Here is a 25,362-nt window from a genome sequence, read left to right as displayed (position 1 = left end):
GATACTTCAAATGATTACTTGGCAATACGTAAAAGACCAAAAGAGATACACCACCGAGCGTAGAGCATTTATTCTAGTACAAAGCATCACTATTTAGCAACAAATGTATGACAGAATTATGATTAAGTGAATAGCACCACCTGCTGGTTGGGTTAGTATCTAACAAGCAAGAGGCTTAGTAATGAAGTGTACCAGTACTAATAAGTAGCTCCCCAAACTGTAGTATCTACAAGTCTATACCACATTCAAACTGTACATTTAAGTCTTTTTGAATAAGGCAGCATGTCCACAAGTCTGCAAATTTATTTCATCTACGACTCCTAAGCACTTACAGAACCTAGTGACATTCCTACATCTTTTAAATATCACCATCATTTAATAAGGCTTAAAAGTGTGGAGGACCATCTTCATTTCAGGTCTTAGTTAGTTTCAGAAGTCTTTGAATATCAGGTTCTATGCCAATAGTAGGGAACTTTTTGCTGTATCGTTTAAACGGTTCTCCCTCTGGCCCGATGAGGAATTTCTCGAAGTTCCAAGAGACGTCCGTCCGGCTGACGGACTCCAACCCAGAAACTTCGGGTCTTGCATAGAGAGCTGGGGTCGTCATCAGGTAGGGGAGTTTGTCTTTCAGGTAGGCAAAGACGGGATGCGTGTTGGTTTCCGTTGACCTCACATTTCTCAAAGAGGGTGAAGTTTGGCTGGAAGCCACCTCCTGACGCCACAGACTTCAGGGCATTCAGGATCTCACCATTCGCGCAGTTCTCCTGTAAGTCAGGTATTCCATTAAAACATGGAAGAATTTAGCTAATATGATTTAAGTTGACTGTATTTTTAAAACAAACTACTCGGTGCAGCCAGAATTAGATGGGTAGAACATCTCCTGGCTGCAGCTGGATGTTCAACTGACCTGATATCCAAACTGGTTGCAGGGAAAACCCAGGACCACCAGCCGATGGGGGTACTTGCTCTGGAGCTGGTTGAGCTCGCTGAAGTCCCGGGTGGTGGTGCCTCAAAGCGAGGCCACATTTTCAATCAGGACCACCCTGCCCCTGAACACGTTGAAGTCCACCGAGTCGCCCTCCAGCGTGGTGGCCTTCAGGTCATAGAAGGTCTTGGCGATGGAAAAGTCACTTGTCTGCTGTGCTTCCACACTGGAGGAAGATCTGAACGTGCGACTGAACCCACCTCTGGTCAGCTGACTAGCTTCAGGGCAGAACGCTTCCTTTGAAAAGGTGTCGAATAACTCTGCAGGAAACCGATACACATCTGACATACAATAGTCTTCATCAGGATGATGCAGCGAAAACTGTAAGGCCACATGAACATGAAATTTAAGTAAATTGAGAATATTGTGCATGATCTGAAATGACTTTATCCCACTCAGGACATAAAGTCCTCCTTAAATTTGTCAATTTCTTTCAACCAAAATGTCAATATTGAGCAATAAATATTTACATTTTGGATTAATAACTAAACACGCCAATTGCGCCGAGGTAGACAACACATTGCACCATTCTGTTCTTTTGTTTTCACAACTTTTTATACATTTTATCAGTTTCCAATCATTAAATATTCAAGACATGATCATTCTCCTTTCACAGCAAGTGATGAAAAATTCAAACAACTCCTGATCAAATTTAATTTACTGACTCATCAAGGCTCTTACACCCCATAATTAGTTAAAAAAAAATTAATTCTAGTTTATTGATCTTGCAAACATGAGACATTTGGAATTTTTTTTTTTTTTTTTTTTTTGCAACATCCTCAATTTTACCACCACAAACCCCTACAACAGCCAAAATGACACCATTTATGGCACTTCATTGGACCCAAAAAATAAATTACATTAAATGCACAACTTACATCACCACACAACACAAACATGCATTTGATTCAGCAAGGTACCGGTACAGGCCGCAGCACTCTCTCTCTCTCCCCGCTGTGTAAAATCAGTCTGTCTCAGCTCGGTCTGTGTTTCCACGGATAATAAATAATTACTTTTATCCTTGAGCTAACCTTTTTACAGCGTCATTAATCAGCTCACTTTATTTAAAACATGGGTCCACAGTCTGACTTTGCAGGAGGCTACCAATCAGATATGAAGGAATAAGGTAGGCATGTGGTACAAACAGCTGTTTTGGAAAGAAAATGCATCAAACATACAATACATGAACTGCAGATCGTGTAGTCCCTCTGAGTGGGGCTCCTGCAAACTGCCTTTCCCTCTGTATGACACTACAGCAAGGGGCGGGCCAATCAGTGACGTGACAGGCCAATCGTCTGCAGGTTTTTATTCTAACCGCCCAGCCGGTGAAACAAGTGTTTGGCTTGAATCAAAACCTGTAAACGCCACTCATGAAATCCCGATCCAGCACCGTCTTACCAGCAGTTTTGGTGTCTGCCAAAAAGGGACGTCTTTACCAATCATCTACGGTACTGTGACGGTCTTGCGACTAGCAGGCGCAGGTCCTCTGAGCGCCGTCGGTGGCAGCTTGGTTGTCCTTCTCTTCCTCCTGAGCGACCATGTCCAAATAATCATCCAGAGAGCCCAACAAGTTGTCCACGTCTCTCTTGTGAGACTGCAGCACCAGTTCTGTCACCCTCGTGAACGACTACAGGGGAAAACAAAAAACAACCACCCAAAACATGATGCCGCATGTTCTTTATGCACGTTTCTAACATGGCTTCGTGGGAGGTGGATCTCAGTCCTACCTCAGTGATGTTACTGTTGGTGCAAGCGCTCGTCTCAAAGAACTCCATGCCGTGGATTTCTGCCAGCTGTGAGATTCAGTTATGCATAAGGTTAGTGCAATCCCTCATTTGACATCAGGGAATAAAGCAGAAATAGTGTTCTGCTCATTAGATAGATGATGAAATGAGCATTTCCAGACATTCTCAAGAGCATGTTTTCTCAAAATGCCCTGCACTGTATAAGACGGTATTATCAACTTCACACTTTTAGTTTTTTGCCAATGTCAAAGAAAGGAAAGAAATAATCACCAATCAACACCCAGATCTGTATCGGATTATAATATTGCTGCTGTAACCACACCAATAATATATATATATTGCGCCTGGTGGTCGGGGCCTTAGGCCCATGGGGCCCGGCCGGGCTCAGCCCGAAAGAGCGACATGGGCCCGCCCTCTGTGGGTTCACCACCTGCAGAGGGACCATGGGGGTTGGGTGCAGAGAGGATTGGGTGGCGGCCGAGGGCGGGTGGCCCGGCGGCCCGGTCCATGCTCACAGCCCCTGGCTGTTGGACGTAGAATGTCACCCTCGCAGGGTGGGGGAAGTAGCCTGAGCTTGTGCGGGAGGTTGAGAGATACCGACTAGAGATAGTCGGGCTCACCTCCATGCACAGCTTGGGCTCTGGTACCCAACTCCTGGAGAGGGGCTAGATGCTACATTTTTCTGGCGTTGCCCATCGGGGAGAGGCGGAGAGCTGGGGTGGCATTGCTTATTGCTCCCCAGCTCAGTCGCCATGTGTTGGAGTTCACTCCGTGTGAACGAGGGGGTCGTGTCCCTACGCCTTAGGGTCGGGAACAGGTCTCTCACTGTCGTCTCGGCCTACGGGCCGAGCAGCAGTGCAGAGTACCCGACCTTCCTGGAGTCCCTGGGAGGGGGTACTAGATAGCAATCCGACTGGGGACTCCATTGTTCTCCTGGAGGATTTCAATGCCCACGTGGGGTGGCGACAGTGAGACCTGGAGGGGGGTGATCGGGAAGCACAGCCTGCCCGATCTGAACCTGAGTGGTGTTCATTTGTTGGACTTCTGTGCTAGTCACAGTTTGTCCATCACGAACACCATGTTCGAGCACAAGGGTGTCCATAAGTGCACGTGGCACCAGGACACCCTGAGCCGGAGGTCAATGAGCGACTTTGTAGTCACGTGTCTCGGACACTCGAGAGAAGAGAGGGGCAGAGCTGTCGACCGATCATCACCTGGTGGTGAGTTGGATCTGCTGGGAGGGGAGGAAGCCGGTCAGACCTGGCAGGCCCAAATGTATCGTGAGGGTCTGCTGAGAATGACCTGGTGGAACCCTCTGTCAGCGAGGTCTTCAAATCCCACCTCCAGGAGAGCTTCTCCCAATATCCCCGGGGGAGGTTGGAGACATGGAGTCCGAGTGGACCATGTTCTCCACCTCCACCTCCATTGTCGATGCGGCCGCTCGTAGCTGTGGTCAAAAGGTCTCTGGTGCCTGTCGCGGCAGCAATCCCCGAACCCGGTGGTGGACACCGGAAGTAAGGGATGCCGTCAAGCTGAAGGAGTCCTACTTAACTTTGTTGGTAGGTGGGACCCCAGAGGCAGCTGACAGGTACCGGCAGGCCAAGCGTGCCGCAGCCCGTGCGGTCGCAGAGGCAAAAACTCAGGTCTGGGAGGAGTTCGGGGAGGTCTATTCCAGAGTACTGGAGAGAAGAATTCGACCGATGGTCGAACCTCGGATTCAGGAGGAAGCAAGTGTGGTTTTCGTCCTGGTCGCGGCACACTGGACCAGCTCTACATGCTCCATCAGGTGCTCGAGGTTCGTTGGGAGTTCACCAAACCAGTCCACATGTGTTTTGTGGATCTGGAGAAGGCGTTCGACCATGTCCCTCGGGGCACCCTGTGGGGAGTGCTCCGAGAGTACGGGGTCCTTTGCTAAGGGCTATCCGGTCCCTGTAAGACCGCAGCAGGAGCTTGGTTCGCATTGCCGGTAGTAAGTCAAACCTGTTTCCAGTGCACGTTGGCCTCCGCCAGGGCTGCCCTTTGTCACCGGTTCTGTTCATTATTTTTTATGGACAGAATTTCTAGGCGCAGCCAGGGTGTAGAGGGGGTCTGCTTTGGGAACCACAGAATCTCGTCTCTGCTGTTTGCGGACGATGTGGTTCTGCTGGCTTCTTCAAATCAGGACCTTCAGCGTGCACTGGGGCAGTTTGCAGTAGAGTGTGAAGCATCTGGGATGAAAATCAGCACCTCCAAATCCGAGGCCATGGCTCTCGACCGGAAAAAGGTGCTTTGTCCTCTTCAGGTTCATACATATATACATATATATATCTATATATATATATATATAATATATATATATATATATATATATATATATATTATATATATATACATACATACATACATACATACATACACACACACACACCACACAGTATATATACGAAAGGAAAAGGAAACCCTATGCGGAAATGCAGACTAAGTTTGTTCATGTTGGCGTCAACTAAAAATTTATGGTTTTGGAGATACTGTGTTTTGAATCTGAACTCTTCATATACAGGGTGGGCCAATAAAATGTTACCACTTTTTGATCCTAAACAAGTTTTTGAAATGAGAACTTATTCGAAAATTTTATTTACAGACTTGTAACAGAAGCATCAAATTATATTATATATATATATATATATATATATATATATATATATATATATATATATATATATATATATATACACATACATACATACATACATACATACATACACACACACAATCCCAACTCAAAGCATAAGTCGCCCCAAGGCATTCCGAGAATGACAGTAGCAGCAGTAGTGAAGAAAAACGTCCTCGGGGATTGTTTTCATTACAGGAAGAAACCTCAAGCAGACTAGAACAAGTGGAGTAACCACCTGCTTTGGCCATACTAAAAAAATAAATAAAACCTCAACAGCAATGCAAAACATGACATATGCTCCTGCTTGTATGTTAAGTTGGTGTATAGTTTTATCGGAGAGGTGATAATAAAGTCCGGAAATTGTTCTATAGTGAATGACTGATGCTTTAAATATGGTATATTTGTATGCAAAAGATGGTGCTTCACACATTTGCAGGTGGTGTACTGACCCCCCCATTTTCATAAGGATAATTCTGATAGACTCCCCCAAACACTAATAAGAAACCGTTTCAACCAGACAAAGTGTACTTACTTATGGGACTATTCCACGGAGCACTGTTTCTTCCCATTCAATCCTGGATAGCAAATCAGGGCACGTTTTGAAGCATCATTGTATCTCTTGAACAAACTTGGCATACGCAGTAGTTACGGCCATCATCAGCAACAGATTTGCTTGAGGATGCACAAGCAATTCGTTGTGCTGTTTTACTGTGCAATGAGAATAAAGGTGATTCTGAAAATTGGGATACAAATTTTGAACGGTTTAAAAATTCATCCAGATTCTCAAAATCTCTGATAGTAGCTTCCAGGTATTGCAGTGTTAACAGCTTCAATCACGTTCAAACGTCTTTAAACTGGGTATTCATAACGACTACGGCTTGAAACTTGTTTGATGGTTCTCTAGCAGGGTAAAAATTTGAAGCTGAAGCAGCGTTTGTTGCATTTTTGTTCAAAGTTGAACATCTCGAACATGTCTGACTGGGAGCACAGCTCCTTTCTTTTGTTTTTTGGGACGGGTGCCAAGTCTGTACTTTATAAGCCAGCCTGTCAGGAGGCATCCCGTTTTTGCACTTTTTTGGATTAAGGGTGATTGTAGTAGAATGGCGCCCTGTGGAATAGCCCTGTTATAACACGAAAGTAAAATCCAGACAGTGTCCATTGTGAACGATGGCCATATTTGAAAGGAACCTTCCTCCAGCATCCCCCAATTCACCACCAAGAAATAGTTTCAATCAGACAAGGTGTTCTTTAGTGACTGTGTGGAAAATAAAAGTTTATAGACACAAGCCCGGACGGATGGATAGACGGTAGTGATGCACAGGTCAACCAATAACCAGCGGGCATAGGTTTAATAAAAATTAGCATATTGGTTTTGATGCTATCCCAACAACAAACAGGAAACACCAAAAAGGTAATCTCAGCGAAAGTACTGTAAAAAGACCAAAAGTATTTAAGGCATCTTCCTCAAACACACCTTGCTTCCTTGTTCTTTGGTCACTTGCCTCCTCGGCTCATCATCGGATTTATTCCCTACCAAGATTCTCTGCACCTTTTCTGGAGAATACTGAAACACAAACAAGCCTATTAACTGGAGATTGAGTTCCACAGAGTGGCACAGTTGAGATTTTCTTGATGCTTGTGGCTTACCTCATCTACATCAGTGGCCCACTTCACTATGTGCTGAAAGGACGGCTCGTTTGTGATGTCGTATACAAAGATGATACCCTGGACAAAACAATCAATCAATTTTTTTTATATAGCTCCAAATCACAACAAACAGTTGCCCCAAGGTGCCTTATATTGTAAGGCAAGGCCATACAATAATTACGGAAAAACCCCAACGGTCAAAACGACCCCCTGTGAGCAAGCACTTGGCAACAGTGGGAAGGAAAAACTCCCTTTTAACAGGAAGAAACCTCCAGCAGAACCAGGCAAAAAGACATGCTGTGGAGGGGAGCAGAGATCAATCACTAATGATTAAATGCAGAGTGGTGCATACAGAGCAAAAGAGAAAGAAACACTCAGTGCATCATGGGAACCCCCCAGCAGTCTAAGTCTATAGCAGCATAACTAAGGGATGGTTCAGGGTCACCTGATCCAGCTCTAACTATAAGCTTTAGCAAAAAGGAATGTTTTAAGCCTAATGTTAAAAGTAGAGAGGGTGTCTGTCTCCCTGATCTGAATTGGGAGCTGGTTCCACAGGAGAGGAGCCTGAAAGCTGAAGGCTCTGCCTCCCATTCTACTCTTACAAACCCTAGGAACTACAAGTAAGCCTGCAGTCTGAGAGCAAAGCGCTCTATTGGGGTGATATGGTACTATGAGGTCCCTAAGATAAGATGGGACCTGATTATTCAAAACCTTATAAGTAAGAAGAAGAATTTTAAATTCTATTCTAGAATTAACAGGAAGCCAATGAAGAGGCCAATATGGGTGAGATATGCTCTCTCCTTCTAGTCCCTGTTAGCACTCTAGCTGCAGCATTTTGAATTAACTGAAGGCTTTTCAGGGAACTTTTAGGACAACCTGAAAATAATGAATTACAATAGTCCAGCCTAGAGGAAATAAATGCATGAATTAGTTTTTCAGCATCACTCTGAGACAAGACCTTTCTAATTTTAGAGATATTGCGCAAATGCAAAAAAGCAGTCCTACATATTTGTTTAATATGTGCATTGAATGACATATCCTGATCAAAAATGACTCCAAGATTTTCACAGTATTACTAGAGGTCAGGGTAATGCCATCCAGAGTAAGGATCTGGTTAGACACCATGTTTCTAAGATTTGTGGGGCCAAGTACAATAACTTCAGTTTTATCTGAGTTTAAAAGCAGGAAATTAGAAGTCATCCATGTCTTTATGTCTGTAAGACAATCCTGCAGTTTAGCTAATTGGTGTGTCCCCTCTGGCTTCATGGATAGATAAAGCTGGGTATCATCTGCGTAACAATGAAAATTTAAGCAATGCCGTCTAATAATACTGCCTAAGGGAAACGTATAAAGTGAATAAAATTGGTCCTAGCACAGAACCTTGTGGAACTCCATAATTAACCTTAGTCTGTGAAGAAGATTCCCCATTTACATGAACAAATTGTAATCTATTAGATAAATATGATTCAAACCACCGCAACACAGGACAAGAGCAATAAAGACCTTTCAAAAGGAATATGAACTCAAGGGCATGTCATCAAAAAGATTAACAAATTACTCATAGCTGTAACTTGACTTCAATGGCGTGATCACCTGTGCCCGGCGATAGTACTGTTTGGTGATGGTCTGGTACCGTTCCTGACCTGCAGTGTCCCTGCACAGAAGACAGAACACGGTCACTCCGTAAGCAGATGCAACAGATGAGGTTGAATCAAATCATTTAACAGCAAGCTGTCTTTTTTATTGCAGCACTTGAGAAGCTGAGTGAGCAGCCAGACTTGTCTTGTCCTGACGATGAAGATCAAGGCTTTCAAGGACTTGTTGGACTTTTGCTATCAGAAGAGAATCAATGTACGATGAAAGTGTCAAACCTGTTGACAGAGACAATTATCTTGGCATAATGTTACTGTCTCCAGGTTTTATGCCTTTGATATGGAGAAACACCAGGCAGGAGCTCATGGAGTCACGAGGACAATGGACAGAGGTGCTTGCTGATGTTGATATATTTGCAGGAGAACATGGGTCCATTTTTTTTTTTTTTTTTTAGGGCCCTGCTGCTCCCTGTCTAACTGTATGGTTGTGATAGTTGCACACTAACCAGTGTCCTAAGATGATGACTAGATGTTCTTGGTGCTAGGTCTCTTCGGGGGATACACTGGAACAATTTTGCGTTAAATGAATGGTTACTTCAGGAGAATCAGCAGAAGAGCATCACTTACACTGTGATGGAATGTCAGCTGTAGCATTTTGGCCATGTGGTGTGTTTGTCACACATGCACATCAGTACTGAGGAGCACAGCAGAGGCCAAAGAGACAATCACATTTCACCTGGTGCAACAGACAGCTACTTCTGAGACATGGGGACGAACTGGTTCTCTGCCTGGGTGGGGTTGCCATTCATGATACAAGGTGGTTCCATACTGTGTGGCATGCTGTGATTCTCAGCACAAATGCATGATCAAAAACCTCACCTGACCTGTTATGACTCTCAAAACTAAGATTATAATCCAGAGATCAGATTACTGTATTTCACAGATAATGACTTGATGCGCACTATTTTTTTTTTTTTTTTTTACTTTTTTTAGACCTACAACAAATGTGTCCATTTTATCTTTGTTCAGTTATTAAAATCTTTGTCGACATCCAGTAATTCATGTCCCTAATGCATGATCAGTACATTTTTGGGACACATACCATTGCTTAGTTGTTAAACAGCAGACATCCAAAAACTGAGCCTTGTGGAACACCTATTGTAATTTTTGTTTCTTCTGATTTGAAGCAGACTATTAAGAAATGAAAGCTTCTACCATTTAAACATCAAAAGAATCATGACCTGATAAGACCAAATAAAGCTTGGAGTGTTAGACTAATATAGGGATGAAACGATTACTCGAGTAACTCGAATAATTTGATTACAAAGAATGTTCTAGGCAAATTCTTTGCTGAGGATTAACGCTGTAGTACATATGCCAGGCCTGTATGTGGCACTGTAATGCTCCCACAAAAAAAAGGAGAAGAAGACCACACAGCATGCATAACTAATGTAAGAGCTAATCAATGTAGCAGGAGTACGGCTTTGTAAACTACAAGTTTACAAAGCTGTACGCTGAGTAAAATAATGCTTTTTAAGAGAGAGGGTCTGCGCTGATCATCTGAAACTGACTTATTTTGCATTTAAAGTGAAGCAGTGTGTTTGTATGTTTTAAAAAAACAAAACAAAACAAAAAAACAAAATACGGTTTGGTCCACTGGGTGCTCTTCACCTCTGCAGATGAAGCGAAAGGACACACACTTTAAGTGAATCATGTTTAACTATTCAAAAATGCCTTAATAAGAGTTTTTAATCAACAGGCTGTAGAGTTGATTTATCAGTGCAGCTTTTGTGGAAACATTGCCCTCCACAGCCATTTTTCAAAGGCTGTGTTATTCGCCAACTAGCCGCAGAAAACAAGGAATTTGACTTTGGTTTGAGCTGCACTCTGTACGGCATGTATAAACACTGAATAAATCACAGTAATAAAAAGTACAAATGAAATGTGCAATAAGAGAGAAAACAAAAAAAGAACATCCTGTCCACAGACTGAAGATTTCACAGACCGCCTGGGTTTATGGTTTGGCAAAGCTCCAAAACTCAATGTGAAAAAATAAATAATTACCCGTGAAAACAGAGCGAGAGGTAACACCCTGAACTTAAAATCTGCATGATCGCACAGCGACATTGTGCCTTTGCTTAGGGAGAGCCCTGCCATTATTGATATCGTTTAAAAACAGAAAAGTACTTTTATCTGATTATCTTATGAAATAATCGATAGAATACTCGATTCCAAAAATATTTGATAGTTGCAGCCCTAGACTAAAATCATGTGACCAACCAATGGCATCAAAGGTAGCAGTAATCAAGCAAAATATTTTTGAGTTGCTGTTGATCTCAAGGTAACTGATTACTCAGATTATCGTGGTTTTGGTCTTATACTTTGTCTTGAAGTCTGCCTGGAAATCGATTGTACAAACAACTGATGTAAAGGTAAGCATCGATTTTACACTGATGTGGAGGAGTAGAGGTTTTTAAGTGCACTTACCATATCTGCACTCGCACCTTGATTCCATCCATTTCCAATGTTTTCATTTTAAAATCAAGCCCTATAACAAAAAACACAAAAAACACATTTTTAATCCACATATGGCAACAGACGTTTGATGAATTCTCATTCTTTCTCAAGTGAGAGCGGCTTAACCAATTCCGGTTTGGGGTATTTTGAATTTATTTAACAGAAAATAATGAGTATTGCTCTGAGTGTGTTACTACTAACAAAAATATCCTCAGGCACCAAGTCTACATTTACATCAGTTTGTCTCAAAGGGAGGTGCAACTGACTCAATGACAGCGACGTTTTACCTGAAGGACAACAGATAAATGGAGTTAAAACACCAGCTCCTGGGTCACCACAGATGATCATCTGTCTCCATCTCACCCTGTCCCCTGCATCTTCCTCTGTGACACCAACCGCCTGCATGTCCTCCCTCAGCACATCCATAAACCTGCCTGGGAGCTCCATCCTCAGCATCCTTCTCCCTATATACCCTGGATTCCTCCTCTGTATATGTCCAAATGATCTCAGTCTCACCTGTAACTTTGTCTCCAAACTGTCCTACCTGTGCTGTCCGTCTGATATGCTCATTGCTAATCTTAACCATTCTCATGACTCCCAAAGAAATCACATCTTCAGCTCTGCCGCCTCCAGCTCTGCCTCCTGTCTTTTTGTTAGTGCCACCATCGCAAAGCCGTACAACATAGCTGGTCTCACTACTGTCTTACAGACTTTCCCCTTCACTCTTGCGGATGTTCTTTTGTCACAAATCACTCCCGTCGCCGTTTCTCTACCCACCTCTACCCTGCCTGCACTCTCTTCTTCTCACCATACTCTTCATTACTTTGGACAGTTCACCCAAGTATTTAAAGTCATCTACCTTCAGCATCTCTAATCCTTGCAACTGTACTATTCCACTGGGCTCCCTCTGATTCACACACACAAGTCTTGCTGCTACCCATTTTCGTTCCCCTTCTCTCTAGAGCAGAGGTCTCAAACTGATTCCAGATAGGCCGAGAGGGTGTAGGTTTTCTTTGCAACCACCCACTCCATCAGGTGATTTCACTGATTAAATCACTTTAAGCAGATAGAATCAGTTAATCAGTGAAATCACCTGATGGAGTGGGTGGTTGCAAAGAAAACCTACACCCTCTCGGCCCTATCTGGAATCAGTTTGAGACCTCTGATCTAGAGCATCTCTCCATCTCTCTGCCTCTCCAAGCTTGCCTCTCGACACATCACAATGTCATCTGCAAACATTACACTCCATGGACACTCCCGTTTGAGTTTATGTGTCAACCTATACCATTCCAAACGAGGTGGGATTAGGTCAATAATCGACTGATCCTTGATGTAATCCCACATCCACATTGAAAGTAACAGTCATTCCTGCTGCGCATCTCACTACTGTCACACTGTCCTTGTACATATCCTGCACCACCCTCACATACTTCTCTGCCACTCCAGATTTTATCATACAATACCACAACTCTTCTCTTGGCATCCTGTCAAAAGGTTTCTCTAAATCCAAAAAAGACAATGCAATTCCTTCTGACTTTCTTTATACTTCTCTATTAGCACTCACTCCATCTGTAGTGCTCTTTCTTGGCATGAAACCATATTGACAGATCTTCACAACTTTTCTAAGCCTAGATTCTATTACTTTTTCCCATAACTTGCTGTGGCTGATCAACTTTATGCCTCTGTAGTTACTGCAGCTCTGCACATCACCAATGTTCTTAAAAATAGGGACCAGCACCACTTCTCCACTATTCAGGCATCCTCTCACTCTCCTAGATTTTATTAAACAAGCTTGTTCGCAATTCCACTGCCCCCTCTCCTAAACATTTCCATGCCTCCACTGGTATGTCATCTGAACCAACTGCCTTTCCATGCTTCATTCCCTTCATTGTGGTCTTCACTTCATCCTTACTAATCTGCTGCACTTCCCGATTTACTCTAGCCACATCGTCGATCCTTCTCACTCTTTAATTTTCTTCATTTATTAGTTCCTCAAAATATTCCCTCTACCTTCTCAATACACTCTATTCACTTGTCAGCACAGTTCTATCTGCATCCTTGATCACCTCAGTCCCTCTGTCTGGCCAATCGATACAAGAATTTCTTGTTCTTTAGTGTTCAACTTGGTGTACAGTTCACTACATGCCCTGTCCTTAGCCTTTGCCACATCTCTTTTCACCTTATGCTACATCTCCTTGTACTCCTGCCTACTTTCAACATCTCTCTGACTTCCCCAATTCTTTTTTGACATTTTCTTTCTCTTTATACTTTCTTGTACATTCCACCACAAATTGTCTTTCTTCCTCTGACCAGAACTCACACCCAGTACGTTCCGAGCTGTCTCCATCAACACAACTGCATTAGTTATCCAGTATTACTTCACTGCCACCCGGTCCCTGTCTCACCGCTTCTCCGAGTTTCACATGACAATCTTCCTCTTTCATCTCCAACCTTCTGCTTTTGGAGCAAAAACATACAGCTGCCAATATGTTGTACATTATCTTAAAATAATAAATACTTGTGAAAATGAAATTTGTGAATTTAGAAAGGGTCGTTTTGATTCAGCCTGCAGCGATCAATTATTTCCATTACCAATCATTTGCGTAATTAACTGACTAATTAGTCAAATGGTTGTCAAAACTTTTCTGTCATTTCAACTTTTCATTGCCCCCCCCCCACACACACACACACAATTATATATATACAGTGAGGAAAATAAGTATTTGAACACCCTGCGATTTTGCAAGTTCTCCCACTTGTAAATCATGGAGGGGTCTGAAATTTTCATCTTAGGTGCATGTCCACTGTGAGAGACATAATCTAAAAAAAAAAAAAATCTGGAAATCATAATGTATGATTTTTTAATAATTTATTTGTATGTTACTGCTGCAAATACGTATTTGAACACCTGTGAAAATCAATGTTAATATTTGGTACAGTAGCCTTTGTTTACAATTACAGAGGTCAAACGTAGTTTTTCACCAGGTTTGCACACACTGCAGCAGGGATTTTGGTCCACTCCTCCATACAGATCTTCTCCAGATCTTTGAGGTTTGGAGTTTCAGCTCCCTCCAAAGATTTTCTATTGAGTTCAGGTCTGGAGACTGGCCAGGCCACTCCAGGACCTTGAAATGCTTCTTACGGAGCCCCTCCTTAGTTGCCCTGGCTGTGTATTGGGGTCATTGTCATGCTGGAAAACCCAGCATGACCCTCTTCAATGCTCTTACTGAGGGAAGGAGGTTGTTTGCCAAAATCTCGCAATACATGACCCCATCCACCAATCCCTTCAATACAGTGCAGTCGTCCTGTCCCCTTTGCAGAAGAGCACCCCCACTGTATGATGTTTCCACCCCCATGCTTCACGGTTGGGATGGTTTTCTTGGGGCTGTTCTCATTCTCTAAACATGGTAAGTGGAGTTGATTCCAAAAAGCTCTATTCTGGTCTCATCTGAACACATGACCTTCTCCCATGCCTCCTCTGGATCATCCAGATGGTCACTGGTGAACTTCAAATGGGCCTGGACATGTGCTGGCTTGAGCAGGGGGACCTTGCTGCCATGCAGGATTTTAAACCATGACAGCATCATGTGTTACTAATGTAATCTTTGTGACTGTGGTCCCAGCTCTCTTCAGGTCATTGACCAGGTCCTCCTATGTAGTTCTGAGCTTTCTCAGAATCATCCTTACCCCACAAAGTGAGATATTGCATGGAATCCCAGACTGAGGGAGATTGACAGTCATCTTGTGTTTCTTCCACTTTCTAATAAATAATCATAACAGTTGTTGTCTTCTACCAAGCTGCTTGCCTGTTGTCCTGTAGTCCATCCCAGCCTTGTGCAGGTCTACAGTTTTGTCCCTGGTGTCCTTAGACAGCTCTTTGGTCTTGGCTATGGTGGACAGGTTGGAGTGTGATTGATTGAGTGTGTGAACAGGTGTCTTTTATACAGGTAACAAGTTCAAACAGGTGCAATTAACACAGGTAAAGAGTGCAGAATAAGAGAGCTTCTTAAAGAAAAATTAACAGATCTGTGTGAGCCAGAATTCCTGCTGGTTGGTAGGTCTTCAAATACTTATTTGCAGCAGTAACATATAAAATAAAAAAAATAAATAAATTAAAAAAGATACATTGTGATATCCGGATTTTTTTTTTTTTTAGATTATGTCTCTCACAGTGGACATGCACCTAAAATGAAAATTTCAGACCCCTCCATGATTTCTAAGTGGGAGTATATATATATACACACACACACCATATTTTTGAGCATAACGCATACATTTTCTTTTTTTTTTTTTTTTTTTTTTACTAGTGTGGGAGGACCTGCAATTTTGTCTCTGGTGTGGCTTATGTATCAAGATATCATTCGATAGGTAATAAACATTTATTACACATGTATATAGGGCTATCCCAGGAAGTATAACACAAAGCAAAAATCAAATAACAAAAAATTAATAAATGCCAATAATAAAAAGGATACTACAACAATGTTCAAAAATCCCAAATTAAACAGCTGTTAATTCAAAAAAAGTGCAATTTATACTGTTGTGAAATATGTTTTTTCCTCTTTGAGAGGCATTTTTTGACAGGTAAGGATCTTAATTGGGTACAACATACTGCAGAAAATATGCCCCCAACCCCTCACGTCCTGTCCCACAATTCAGTGCAATTTTTAATTAATCATAATAGGCACACTACAGAAAGCAACAACAAAAATAAGTATGTCTGCACACTTCTTTTCAGTCTTGCACATTCAGATTTTCAGCAAATGAAAAAAGTTAGTATTTGCCAAAATGGATATGCTTCATAGCCACGCCCCACAAATAAACAAGAAGGTTCCATTAGAGTGCAAAATCTGAGCCTCGTGCTTATATCTTAGCACAGATTCATGTAAATTAATTGTTTTGTGATTCAGTGATAATGGGGAACTACTACTGGGGAAGGCGCCACCATCTTGTCTGTGAACATAGATAGAGCTCTACAGGGAGGGTAACATTAGGAATCTACAGCAGGCCACGGAGCAGGTGATTAGAGACCCTGCAAGGCTTATGTCAAATGTGGGTGTGGAATCCATTAGCTTAGCGGGGAACTTAGTGCAGAAAATCCACTATGGTGACAGTGCAGTTTATTTGCCAGGGAGGGAATTTCAACAAGTTGAGACTGTGGCCTGCTTCCGTAGTCGTGTCCATAAAAATCGTAGAGGGATTTGCTTTCCAAACTTAATACCCATTACTATATTGTATGATGTTGAAATTGAGGATGGCCCAGTGGTTGTTCCAGCAACAGCAAAGATTTCGTGTCTGCTACCTACAACGCGCATGGAATGTCTTAAACCTAAACCTACTTCTAGGCATCTTATATATGCTACTCTAGAACCACCCCTAAACCCAAACAGTTCAACTGTCAACCCCACTGAGGTCCTTAGACTGGGTCTCATTAACATAAGATCACTGTCCTCAAAATCATTGTTGATCAAAGATCTAATTATTGATCATCACTTAGATATGATTGGGTTACGTGAAACCTGGCTTAAACCTACAGCTGTCCTCCCCTTAAATGAGGCCTGCCCACCAGCTTATACATTTAGTCACGTCCCTTGTGATGCGAAGCAAGGTGGGGGTGTTGCTCTTATTTATAAATCTAGGTTTAGCTTATTAGCTGTTGGAGGTTACAAATATCACTCGTTTGAGCATCTGATTCTCCGGTCTGCTCAGGATATTACACATTGCCAAGATCAGAAGAATAAAAATCAGTTGTATTATGTTGTCACTGTATATAGGCCTCCTGGCCCATATTCTGAATTCTTAGATGAATTTGGTGTGTTCATCTCTAACTTGTCAACTAGTATAGATAACATTCTGATCATTGGTGACTTTAACATTCATATAAATAAGCCTTCTGATCCCCTCTGCAAATCATTTATGGAAATTGTGGATGCATTAGGATTTCGGCAATGCATTCAGGATTTGACGCACGTTAGTGGAAATACCCTGGATCTGGTTCTCGCACGTGGTATTGCTGTCACAAATATTGACATCATGCCTCTTACATCAGTGGTGTCTGATCACTCATTAAGTTTACAGTTTCGCAGTTGTGTTTAGTGGAACAACCTTATATATCATTATGGCGATGCATCAACTCCTCAACTAAGACTGAACTCGAAGCTAAACTGCCTGATGTCTTAGCTTCACATTTGACAAATACCCAGTCAGTAGACAGACTTGTGGATAGTTTAAACTCAGTGCTCAAAACTACACTCGACATGATTGCACCACCTGTGTTAAAAGCGTGCTCCCCCAAATCAATATCTGCGTGATCTCAAGCATAAAGCAAGAGGCCTAGAACAGAAATGGCGTCGTTCAAAATTACAAGTATTTCACCTTGTGTGGCGTGATGCTATCTTAGACTATAAGCATGCATTATTGGCTACAAAGCGGACTTACTACTCTGATTTGATCAACAAAAACAAGCATAACTCAAAGTTCTTGTTCGACACGGTGGCAACACTTATGCATGGATAACCACCTGTAGTTCGCTCTCCTTTTACAACACAAGATTTCCTGGATTACTTTGGTAAGAAAATCAGGTTAAACATATCCCAGCATTACTAACCCAGCCACTACACCCTGCTATTGAGGTGGGCACCACTACTGAGGTATTAACTACATTTACAGAATTTGATAGTATCTCACTAGGCATGCTGACAAAACTCATAATGTCAACAAAAAGCACAACCTGTTTATTTGATCCTATACCAACAAAACTGTTTAAGGACCTGTGGCCCACTCTTGGGCCGACTGTGCTGGAAATTATTAATCTTTCTTTAACTTCTGGATCTGTTCTTAAATGTTTCAAATCTGCAGTGATTAAACCATTACTTAAGAAACCTAATCTTGACCCTAGTGTATTGACAAACTATCGGCCGATATCAAATCTATCATTTTTCTCTAAAATTCTGGAAAAAGTGGTGTCACGGCAGCTAGTAGACTATCTTACTGAAAATAATCTCTTTGAGCCACTGCAGTCTGCTTTTAGAAAATATCATTCCACAGAGACGGCTCTCACTAAAGTGGTGAATGATCTTCTGCTTACAATGGATTCGGACACCACTACGGTTCTGTTGCTGTTAGATCTCAGTGCTGCATTTGATACACTGGATCATCATATTCTACTTGATAGGCTGGAAAATCATTTTGGGATTACTGGGAGTGCCCTTGCATGGCTGACGTCATACTTGACCAGTCGTTCTCACTGTGTTTTGTACAGTAACACTACTGCTAACCTTAGTGACATGAAATTTGGGGTTCCACAGGGGTTTGTCTTAGGCCCCCTGCTTTTCTCCCTTTATATAGCACCCCTTGGGCACATATTGCGGCGTTTTGGGATTACCTTTCACTGCTATGCTGATGATACTCAGTTATACATGCCGATAACTGCTGGTAATCTCGTTCACATAAAATCCTTAGAAGATTGCCTTGCAGCAGTGAGAAGTTGGATGTCTAGAAACTTCCTACTTTTAAACTCTGATAAGACTGAAATGATGGTTCTTGGTCCAGTGAGACATCGGCATCAATTTGACCAGTTAACGCTCAGCCTCAGCTCGTGTGTCATACATCACACTGACAAAGTGAGGAACCTTGGGGTAATTTTTGATCCTTCGTTGTCCTTTGGCCTCCACATTAGAAATATTACTAGAACTGCTTTTTTCCACCTGCGAAATATAGCGAAGATTCATCCCATCCTGTCTATGGCCGATGCTGAGACCCTGATCCATGCATTTATCTCTTCAAGATTGGACTATCGCAATGTTCTATTTTCTGGTTTACCGCAGTCTAGCATTAAGGGTCTCCAATTGGTTCAAAATGCTGCAGCTAGACTCAGACTCAGTCAGATTTTAAGGTTCTGCTACTAACCTATAAAATTATTCATGGACTGGCACTTCCCTACCTAGCTGACCTAATTAAACCTTACGTACCGGCCCGGGCTTTACGTTCTCAGGGTGCAGGACTACTTTGTGTCCCTAAGGTGAATAAGAAGTCTGCAGGTCACAGAGCTTTCTCTTATCGTGCCCCTGTTCTGTGGAATGATCTCCCTGCGTCAATAAAACAGTCAGATTCTGTGGAGATTTTCAAGTCCAGACTTAAGACACACTTATTTTCCCTTTTATATGGCTAGCATACTGGTACAGTTTTGTTTTACGCTTTTTACTCTTTTAATTCATTTATTAGTAATTGGAGTGGGCTGCGGCCTCAACTTACCTAAATTCTGGGGTCTTTTAGTGAAGTTTAGGGCTAGTGGCCGGCGATCACCTTAGTATTTCTCTGTTTTTCCCTTGTTGTTTAATGCTGGCAAATTATACAGTATTTTTTTGTCTTTCTGATGCCTGATTCTGTTTTTTTCTCTCTGTTTAAGGTGCAGCTCAATCCAGAGATGGGAGTTGTATTCGTGTTGGCGATCCTCCTGTCCTGTGTGCCAATAGCATTTCTTGTATATTCGTCCGTGAATTGTTCTGTGAATTGTTCTGTAATTTATGTTTGTAGCATGGCCCAAGCAGAGGGTCACCCTTTTGAGTCTGGTCTGCTTGAGGTTTCTTCCTCACAGGGAGTTTTTCCTTACCACTGTTGCTCTGGGGGTTGGTAAGATTAGACCTTACCTGTGTGAAGCGCTTTGAGGCAACTCTGTTGTGATTTGGCGCTACATAAATGAAAATAAATTGAAATTGAAAAATTGAATGATTGTACAGTCTTGACATTTGATCATTTCTGTCCAAAATTGATCCACTTTATTTTTGACTAACATCTTTAATCCACATTAGCTCCAAACTGTTTCAATTAACCTGTTATCACCTTGACTTTGACCTTTCAGGGCCATCAAAGGTCAGAGGTCATGTGACAGAAAGGTGATATGTTACTCCATATTTGAGTTTATTAGTAACCACAGGTGTTTTTTTTTTTTTTTAGCCATAGCCATTCTAAATACTTCACATAGACAGATAAGCAAGCATTGGAAGCAAACTTTGACCTTAGCCTGTGATGCGACCTTGACTGTAAATAATTTTTCTATCTGATTTTTAAATCACTTTGTCCGTGACTGACAATCGATTGATTCTATCATGTTTGGCCCAAATTAGACCAAACTCTTCAAGTTGCTTTCTTCAAACATGGATGGACACAGTACCACCAGAAAAATACACCACCACATAAATACTGACAGGTAAACAAAGGACAAGAAAGAACTCAACAATAAACGATAAATACTGTGATAATCCCACAACAGGAAATTTCTTTTCTGACAGACATGCTGGTTGAAAAGCATCACCCATCGTTCTTTCCTTCCCTGTTCAAAATCTGTCTGTCTTGTTACCCTGCATGGCAGCAGTGCAGCAAGATCAAGTCATTGTTCACGTGTCTGCGTGTAAATGGGCCAGTAGATTTTAGCCAAATTTTGCAGGAATATTCTTCGGGTGAGATTATTAAATTTTGGAGCAAATCGGTCAAGGTTGTCAAAAACAGACTGAAAAACACCTTTTTTGTGATATCTCTACAACCACAAGGGCAAGAGAGATTATATAACTTTTATTTGAATCACCCAATCATTCGATTTCAGATGGTTTGATTGACATTATGATGACATCACAGAAACACTGTGAAATTATGTCATAATTGTCCAACATTTTCGAGGATACTGCCACAACCAATTGGACTAAAGACACCATTCCAACCTCAAGCAGCTAATCGTTTGTCATAATATAAATAAAGCCATGAAGTGATGTTGCGATACCCCGATAAAGACAATGTCCCTGCGTGCGCAATTCCCCTCTCACGCCCTTCATATTTTACGTTTCCCTGCCTGAATGGATCTCGCTCACCTGAGTCTTAATTGTTCCAATAAGAAAAAGAAGTCATCTTTTACGTTATATCGATCCTCCAAAAATACAGATCCAGATCAGTATTCAAAGATCTCTTGCTCGTGACAAGATTATATACAGAGACGTTTGTCATCATAGTGCAGCAGATAACAGAATATTTACAGAGGAATCCTTCAAATGGTGATACAAGCACCAAATTTGGCAAAAGTACACCTTAGATATTACTCTTTTGAAAAAACCAACATGCCACTTGAATTTTCAATAGTCGGCCACATAGGGGTCAATTGAAGAATTACATAGAATTACATATTACAAATACAAAAATGCTCCAGTCATATTGAAAATTATACTGCATTATTTGTCTGATTGTAAAGATCCCAAAAAGGTATAGTTTGGACTATCTATGACTGAATTCTATAGAGTTATGGGGTAAAAACAACAAGAATGGTGACAAAGTTCAGTTTCAGTTTGTACAGGGGTCAAAAGTTAGGAGTTGCTCCAATTTTGTTCAAAGGTAATGCGTCATAGAATTCAATGGACGCCAACATTATTTGACCTTTACTTTAGAGACCAAGCATTCAACACAGTCAAAACTATTCCATTTATTAATCCAAGTAGCTCAAAAAACAATTTGCACCATTTTTACTAAAATTGGAGCAACTTTAACTTTTGACTCTTGTACAAACTGAAATTGACCTTTGTCACCATTCTTAAGGTTTTTACCCCATAACATTCAGTCATAGATAGTCCAAACTATACCTTTTTGGAATCTTTATGATCAGACAAATAAAATGGAATACTTTTCAATATGATTGGAGCATTTTAAAATTTTGACCCCTGTGTAATTCTTCAATTGACACCTTCATGGCCGCCTACTGAAAGTTCATGTGACCACTCGGCATTCTTAAAAGAGTAATGTCTAAGGAGTATGTACAAATAATGTGGTATAGTTTTCAATATGATTGGAGCATTTTTATATTTTAACCCCTGTATAATTCTTCAATTGACCCCTATGTGGCCGCCTAGTGAAAATTCAAGTGGCCTGTCGCTTTTTTCAAAAGAGCAATGTCTAAGGAGAATTTGTGCTGCATTTGGTGCTTGTATCACCATGTGAAGTATTGTTTCAGTTATTTGCTGCACTATCAATATCATCTCATCTCCAGCTTAACAAGCTGATCTCTTGATCATAAACAATCATCTAGCCAGCGGTTGTCAATCCTGCATTTTCGGACCCAAAACCCTTTCCTTGTTGTACGTGCACAAAACAATCCAAATCAGATGGAACCTGTTGAGCAACCAGCTGAAAGGAAAAGGAAACAGAATGTTTGCAGTACCTTAAGAGTCCCAAGGAGCAGGACTGCACACTACGATGATCTAAAAATCGGAATAACTTTTCCCTGCCTTGGCGAAGAGGTTAATTAAAACTGAGGCGTAACATACTGCAAAAGTTTTTATATCCCCTTTAAAATTAAAGTGACACTGTAAATGGTATTATAACCTATTCTGCAGTTGACGTCAGCCTGATACCCGTCAGACTTGTTCTGCTGTCTCCAGTAGGCAGAAATCCTGTTTAAACACCTTGTGACTGACAAACAAGCTTGCATATTAAAATGTGACAGGTTATTAACACTCCGCTGTGTGTGCGTTTTTGTAATATATGCAAAGATGTGTGTTCAACAGGTCTGACTGTTCGACCTGCAGGCCACAAAAACGTGTTCCCACGATGCTCTGAAAGACAAAAATTGATGAAACATGAGGATCTGACGGCTGAAGTTAATTTAACACAAATATCACAGAGACAAGGTTCTACGTCACTCCCCCCCCCCCCCCAACTAATAATAGGATTTAATCTCAAGTAAGCCTTTGCACCAGAAAGCAGAAAATCACATGCTTTCCTAAGATCAGTTTCCACCTTTTCAGTTCAGCCTGTGCACTGAAACAATTTATATACAATTTCATTTACAACCTCTTGTGAACAAGGGACCGTACTTAAAAAAAAAAACAGCTCGTATTATCGATGCATCGAATCCATCCTTTAGTTTAAAAATGTTAAGTTTCATAAAGGTATGAAGTCTGTTCTTTAATGTGGAGAGTTCCGTTTTAAACTCTCAGTCACAAATTTCATTGTGATACATCAAAGCGTTGTTGAGATACAATGTCACCTATTACTTGTTGGCTTTGCCACGTATTTCAATTTAGTTTGACAGATGAATGCTTTAAAAAAAATCAAGTAGTCATATAAATAGGATTTGGGAAGTATGGACTGAAGATCAACTGTGGCAATTCTTGTGAAGACTGGATAAAAATTGGTATCCTGTAAAAAAATAAACGACTTTAGACTTTTCCATGTAGAGCAGGTAGCTAATAGCACCAATATGTAGACCTGGGTTCAAATTTCGTGTTATTGGGCAAGACATTTAATCACTGTCTCATCCATCCAGCTATAACTGGGAAGCAGTACTGGCTGGTGAGGTAACCTGCATTGGGCTGGCATCCCCCTCCAGGGGAAGTTGTAGACTCTTATCCACTTCACACTATAGAATCCAGAGATGAGCACCGGCACTAAGAGAATAGGACGTACTGCTTCTTTCTTTTACATAAAATCCAGTGTGGTAGAAAATACAGAATAGCAGAATCTCCAGTTCATTGAAAATCGGGCATGTAGTTAAAAGAACTCCTCCAAATTTGAGACACTAGTGGCATGAGAGGGACAGGACCGTCCTCAGTAAATGTACCAAATTTCACAATTTTTAAAGATACATTTCCAGAAAACAATTCTATCCAGCCTATCACCAAACTGGGATTTTTTTTTCCCTCATCTGTCCAGCAGTCAATAAATAAATAAATAAATCTAATTATTTATTTATTTGGGGGGGGGGGGGGGGGGTTGGGGGTACCACTGTACAGATTAAAAAAAATCAATCTGAAATATTTTTTAAAAAATCTGTCCAGTAGTCCAATAAATAAATAAATAAATTTGCAGTGATTAAAATAGTGAGAAAAATGAGCAAATGACTATTTTGGCAAAATGTAAACATGAGGTCTTGCACTTGTTAATAAATTAAGTGATAAGTTAATAAAATAGTAATTTTTCTGTTGATCAGGTTCACCTCTACCAGATATGGTTGGAGGTGTGTGTGTCTATACATACTTGTATATATATTAGGGATAGACCAATTATCAGCCAATGCCAATAATTGGCCAGCCATTATCATTCTATTGCTAATATATATATATATATATATATATATATATATATATATATATATATATATATATATAATTACATCAAATCACAATAAAATTAATCTTAAAAATACATTTTAAGCTTAAAGAAAAAACATATCACAATGTGCACAAAGTAAAACTATAAAATCCTATGGAATGCCATTCTTTGCTTTTTTTTTTTTTTTTTTTTTTTTTGAGGACCACATCGGAAATAATTTTAATACTTTAATATGTTATCCTCTGCAATTTTCTAAATTTTCTATGTTCATGTATTTTATTGCCAAATAAATAAAAAAAGTTACATGTTAAACACTAAATCATCACTTGTACAGCCAGCTGCCTTAGTGATGATACATGAACATTTCCAACTAAATAAATCAGTAAACACTAAAACACAATGTAGCGTTTTTACATCACTTAGATCATGTCCATTTTAGATGAAGGAACCCCAAAATTTTTGAATGAAGCCAAATTTTACGTGATTAAAAACAAAACTGTGAATTTGACAATGAGTGCACAACATTTGCGTAAAATTTTATGTTGACATGAAAGAGAAAATTTTTAAAAAGAGAGAAAATGTGTTCTTTATACACGGTGACATATGGAAACAGATCACACTTTAATCCAGAATATTTTAGGATTAAAGCGAACATATGTTACTAGATATACAATATAAAATAAATTATTAATTTTTAAAGGTTTTTGCTTTTAAAAGCTCCGTCATTCCTTCTGGAAAAACAACGTCCTCGATGATGTCGAACAGGTTCATTATCTAAATATAAGGACAGTTGTGGAGGCTGAAAAACTCACCGATGGTAGAAATGTGCGAATTATCAAATTCACTTTCCGTAAAGCGCCGTAACATACACGTCTTCCCGACGCCCGAATCTCCGAGCATCAGCAGCCTGAACAGGACGTCGTACTGTTTAGCCATGATGCTAAAACATCAACTGAAAGCATGACTCCTGACTCCTGACTCCTGACTCCTCTCTCCTCTCCTCCACTCCTATCCTTCCTCCTTCTCCTCCTCCACTCCTTCTTCTTCTTCTTCGGCGGTGCGGACAGGCGGGCGGCTGCTCTGTGCTGCCTTCACAGACGCTCGGAAAGTACAATGATTTTAGCCGGAGAGCAA

General features: G+C 41.0%; 2 protein-coding genes across 2 annotated transcripts; both read right to left on the bottom strand.

The window, feature by feature from the left end:
* Window positions 1-290: 290 nt before the first annotated feature.
* LOC117500762 (glutathione peroxidase 2-like) lies at window positions 291-1,492 on the bottom strand. Its single transcript, XM_034159536.1, is given in 3 exon segments — window positions 291-655; window positions 657-764; window positions 908-1,492. Coding segments are annotated over 3 exon segments (801 nt in total). The 5' UTR covers window positions 1,358-1,492; the 3' UTR covers window positions 291-412.
* A 29-nt stretch (window positions 1,493-1,521) lies between these two features.
* LOC117500763 (ras-related protein Rab-15-like) lies at window positions 1,522-25,294 on the bottom strand. Its single transcript, XM_034159537.1, has 7 exons — window positions 25,041-25,294; window positions 11,110-11,170; window positions 8,624-8,684; window positions 7,031-7,108; window positions 6,858-6,947; window positions 2,713-2,778; window positions 1,522-2,612 (listed from the first exon to the last, which is right to left on the bottom strand). The coding sequence occupies exons 1-7, from the start codon at window positions 25,162-25,164 to the stop codon at window positions 2,454-2,456; spliced, it is 639 nt and encodes a 212-aa protein (XP_034015428.1). The 5' UTR covers window positions 25,165-25,294; the 3' UTR covers window positions 1,522-2,453.
* Between the last annotated feature and the right edge of the window lie 68 nt (window positions 25,295-25,362).

Source organism: Thalassophryne amazonica, chromosome 19 (genome assembly GCF_902500255.1).
Source record: "Thalassophryne amazonica chromosome 19, fThaAma1.1, whole genome shotgun sequence".
Classification (NCBI taxonomy): domain Eukaryota; kingdom Metazoa; phylum Chordata; class Actinopteri; order Batrachoidiformes; family Batrachoididae; genus Thalassophryne; species Thalassophryne amazonica.
The sequence above is the reverse complement of the archived record's forward strand: the minus strand, read 5'-3'. Positions and strand labels throughout refer to the sequence as shown.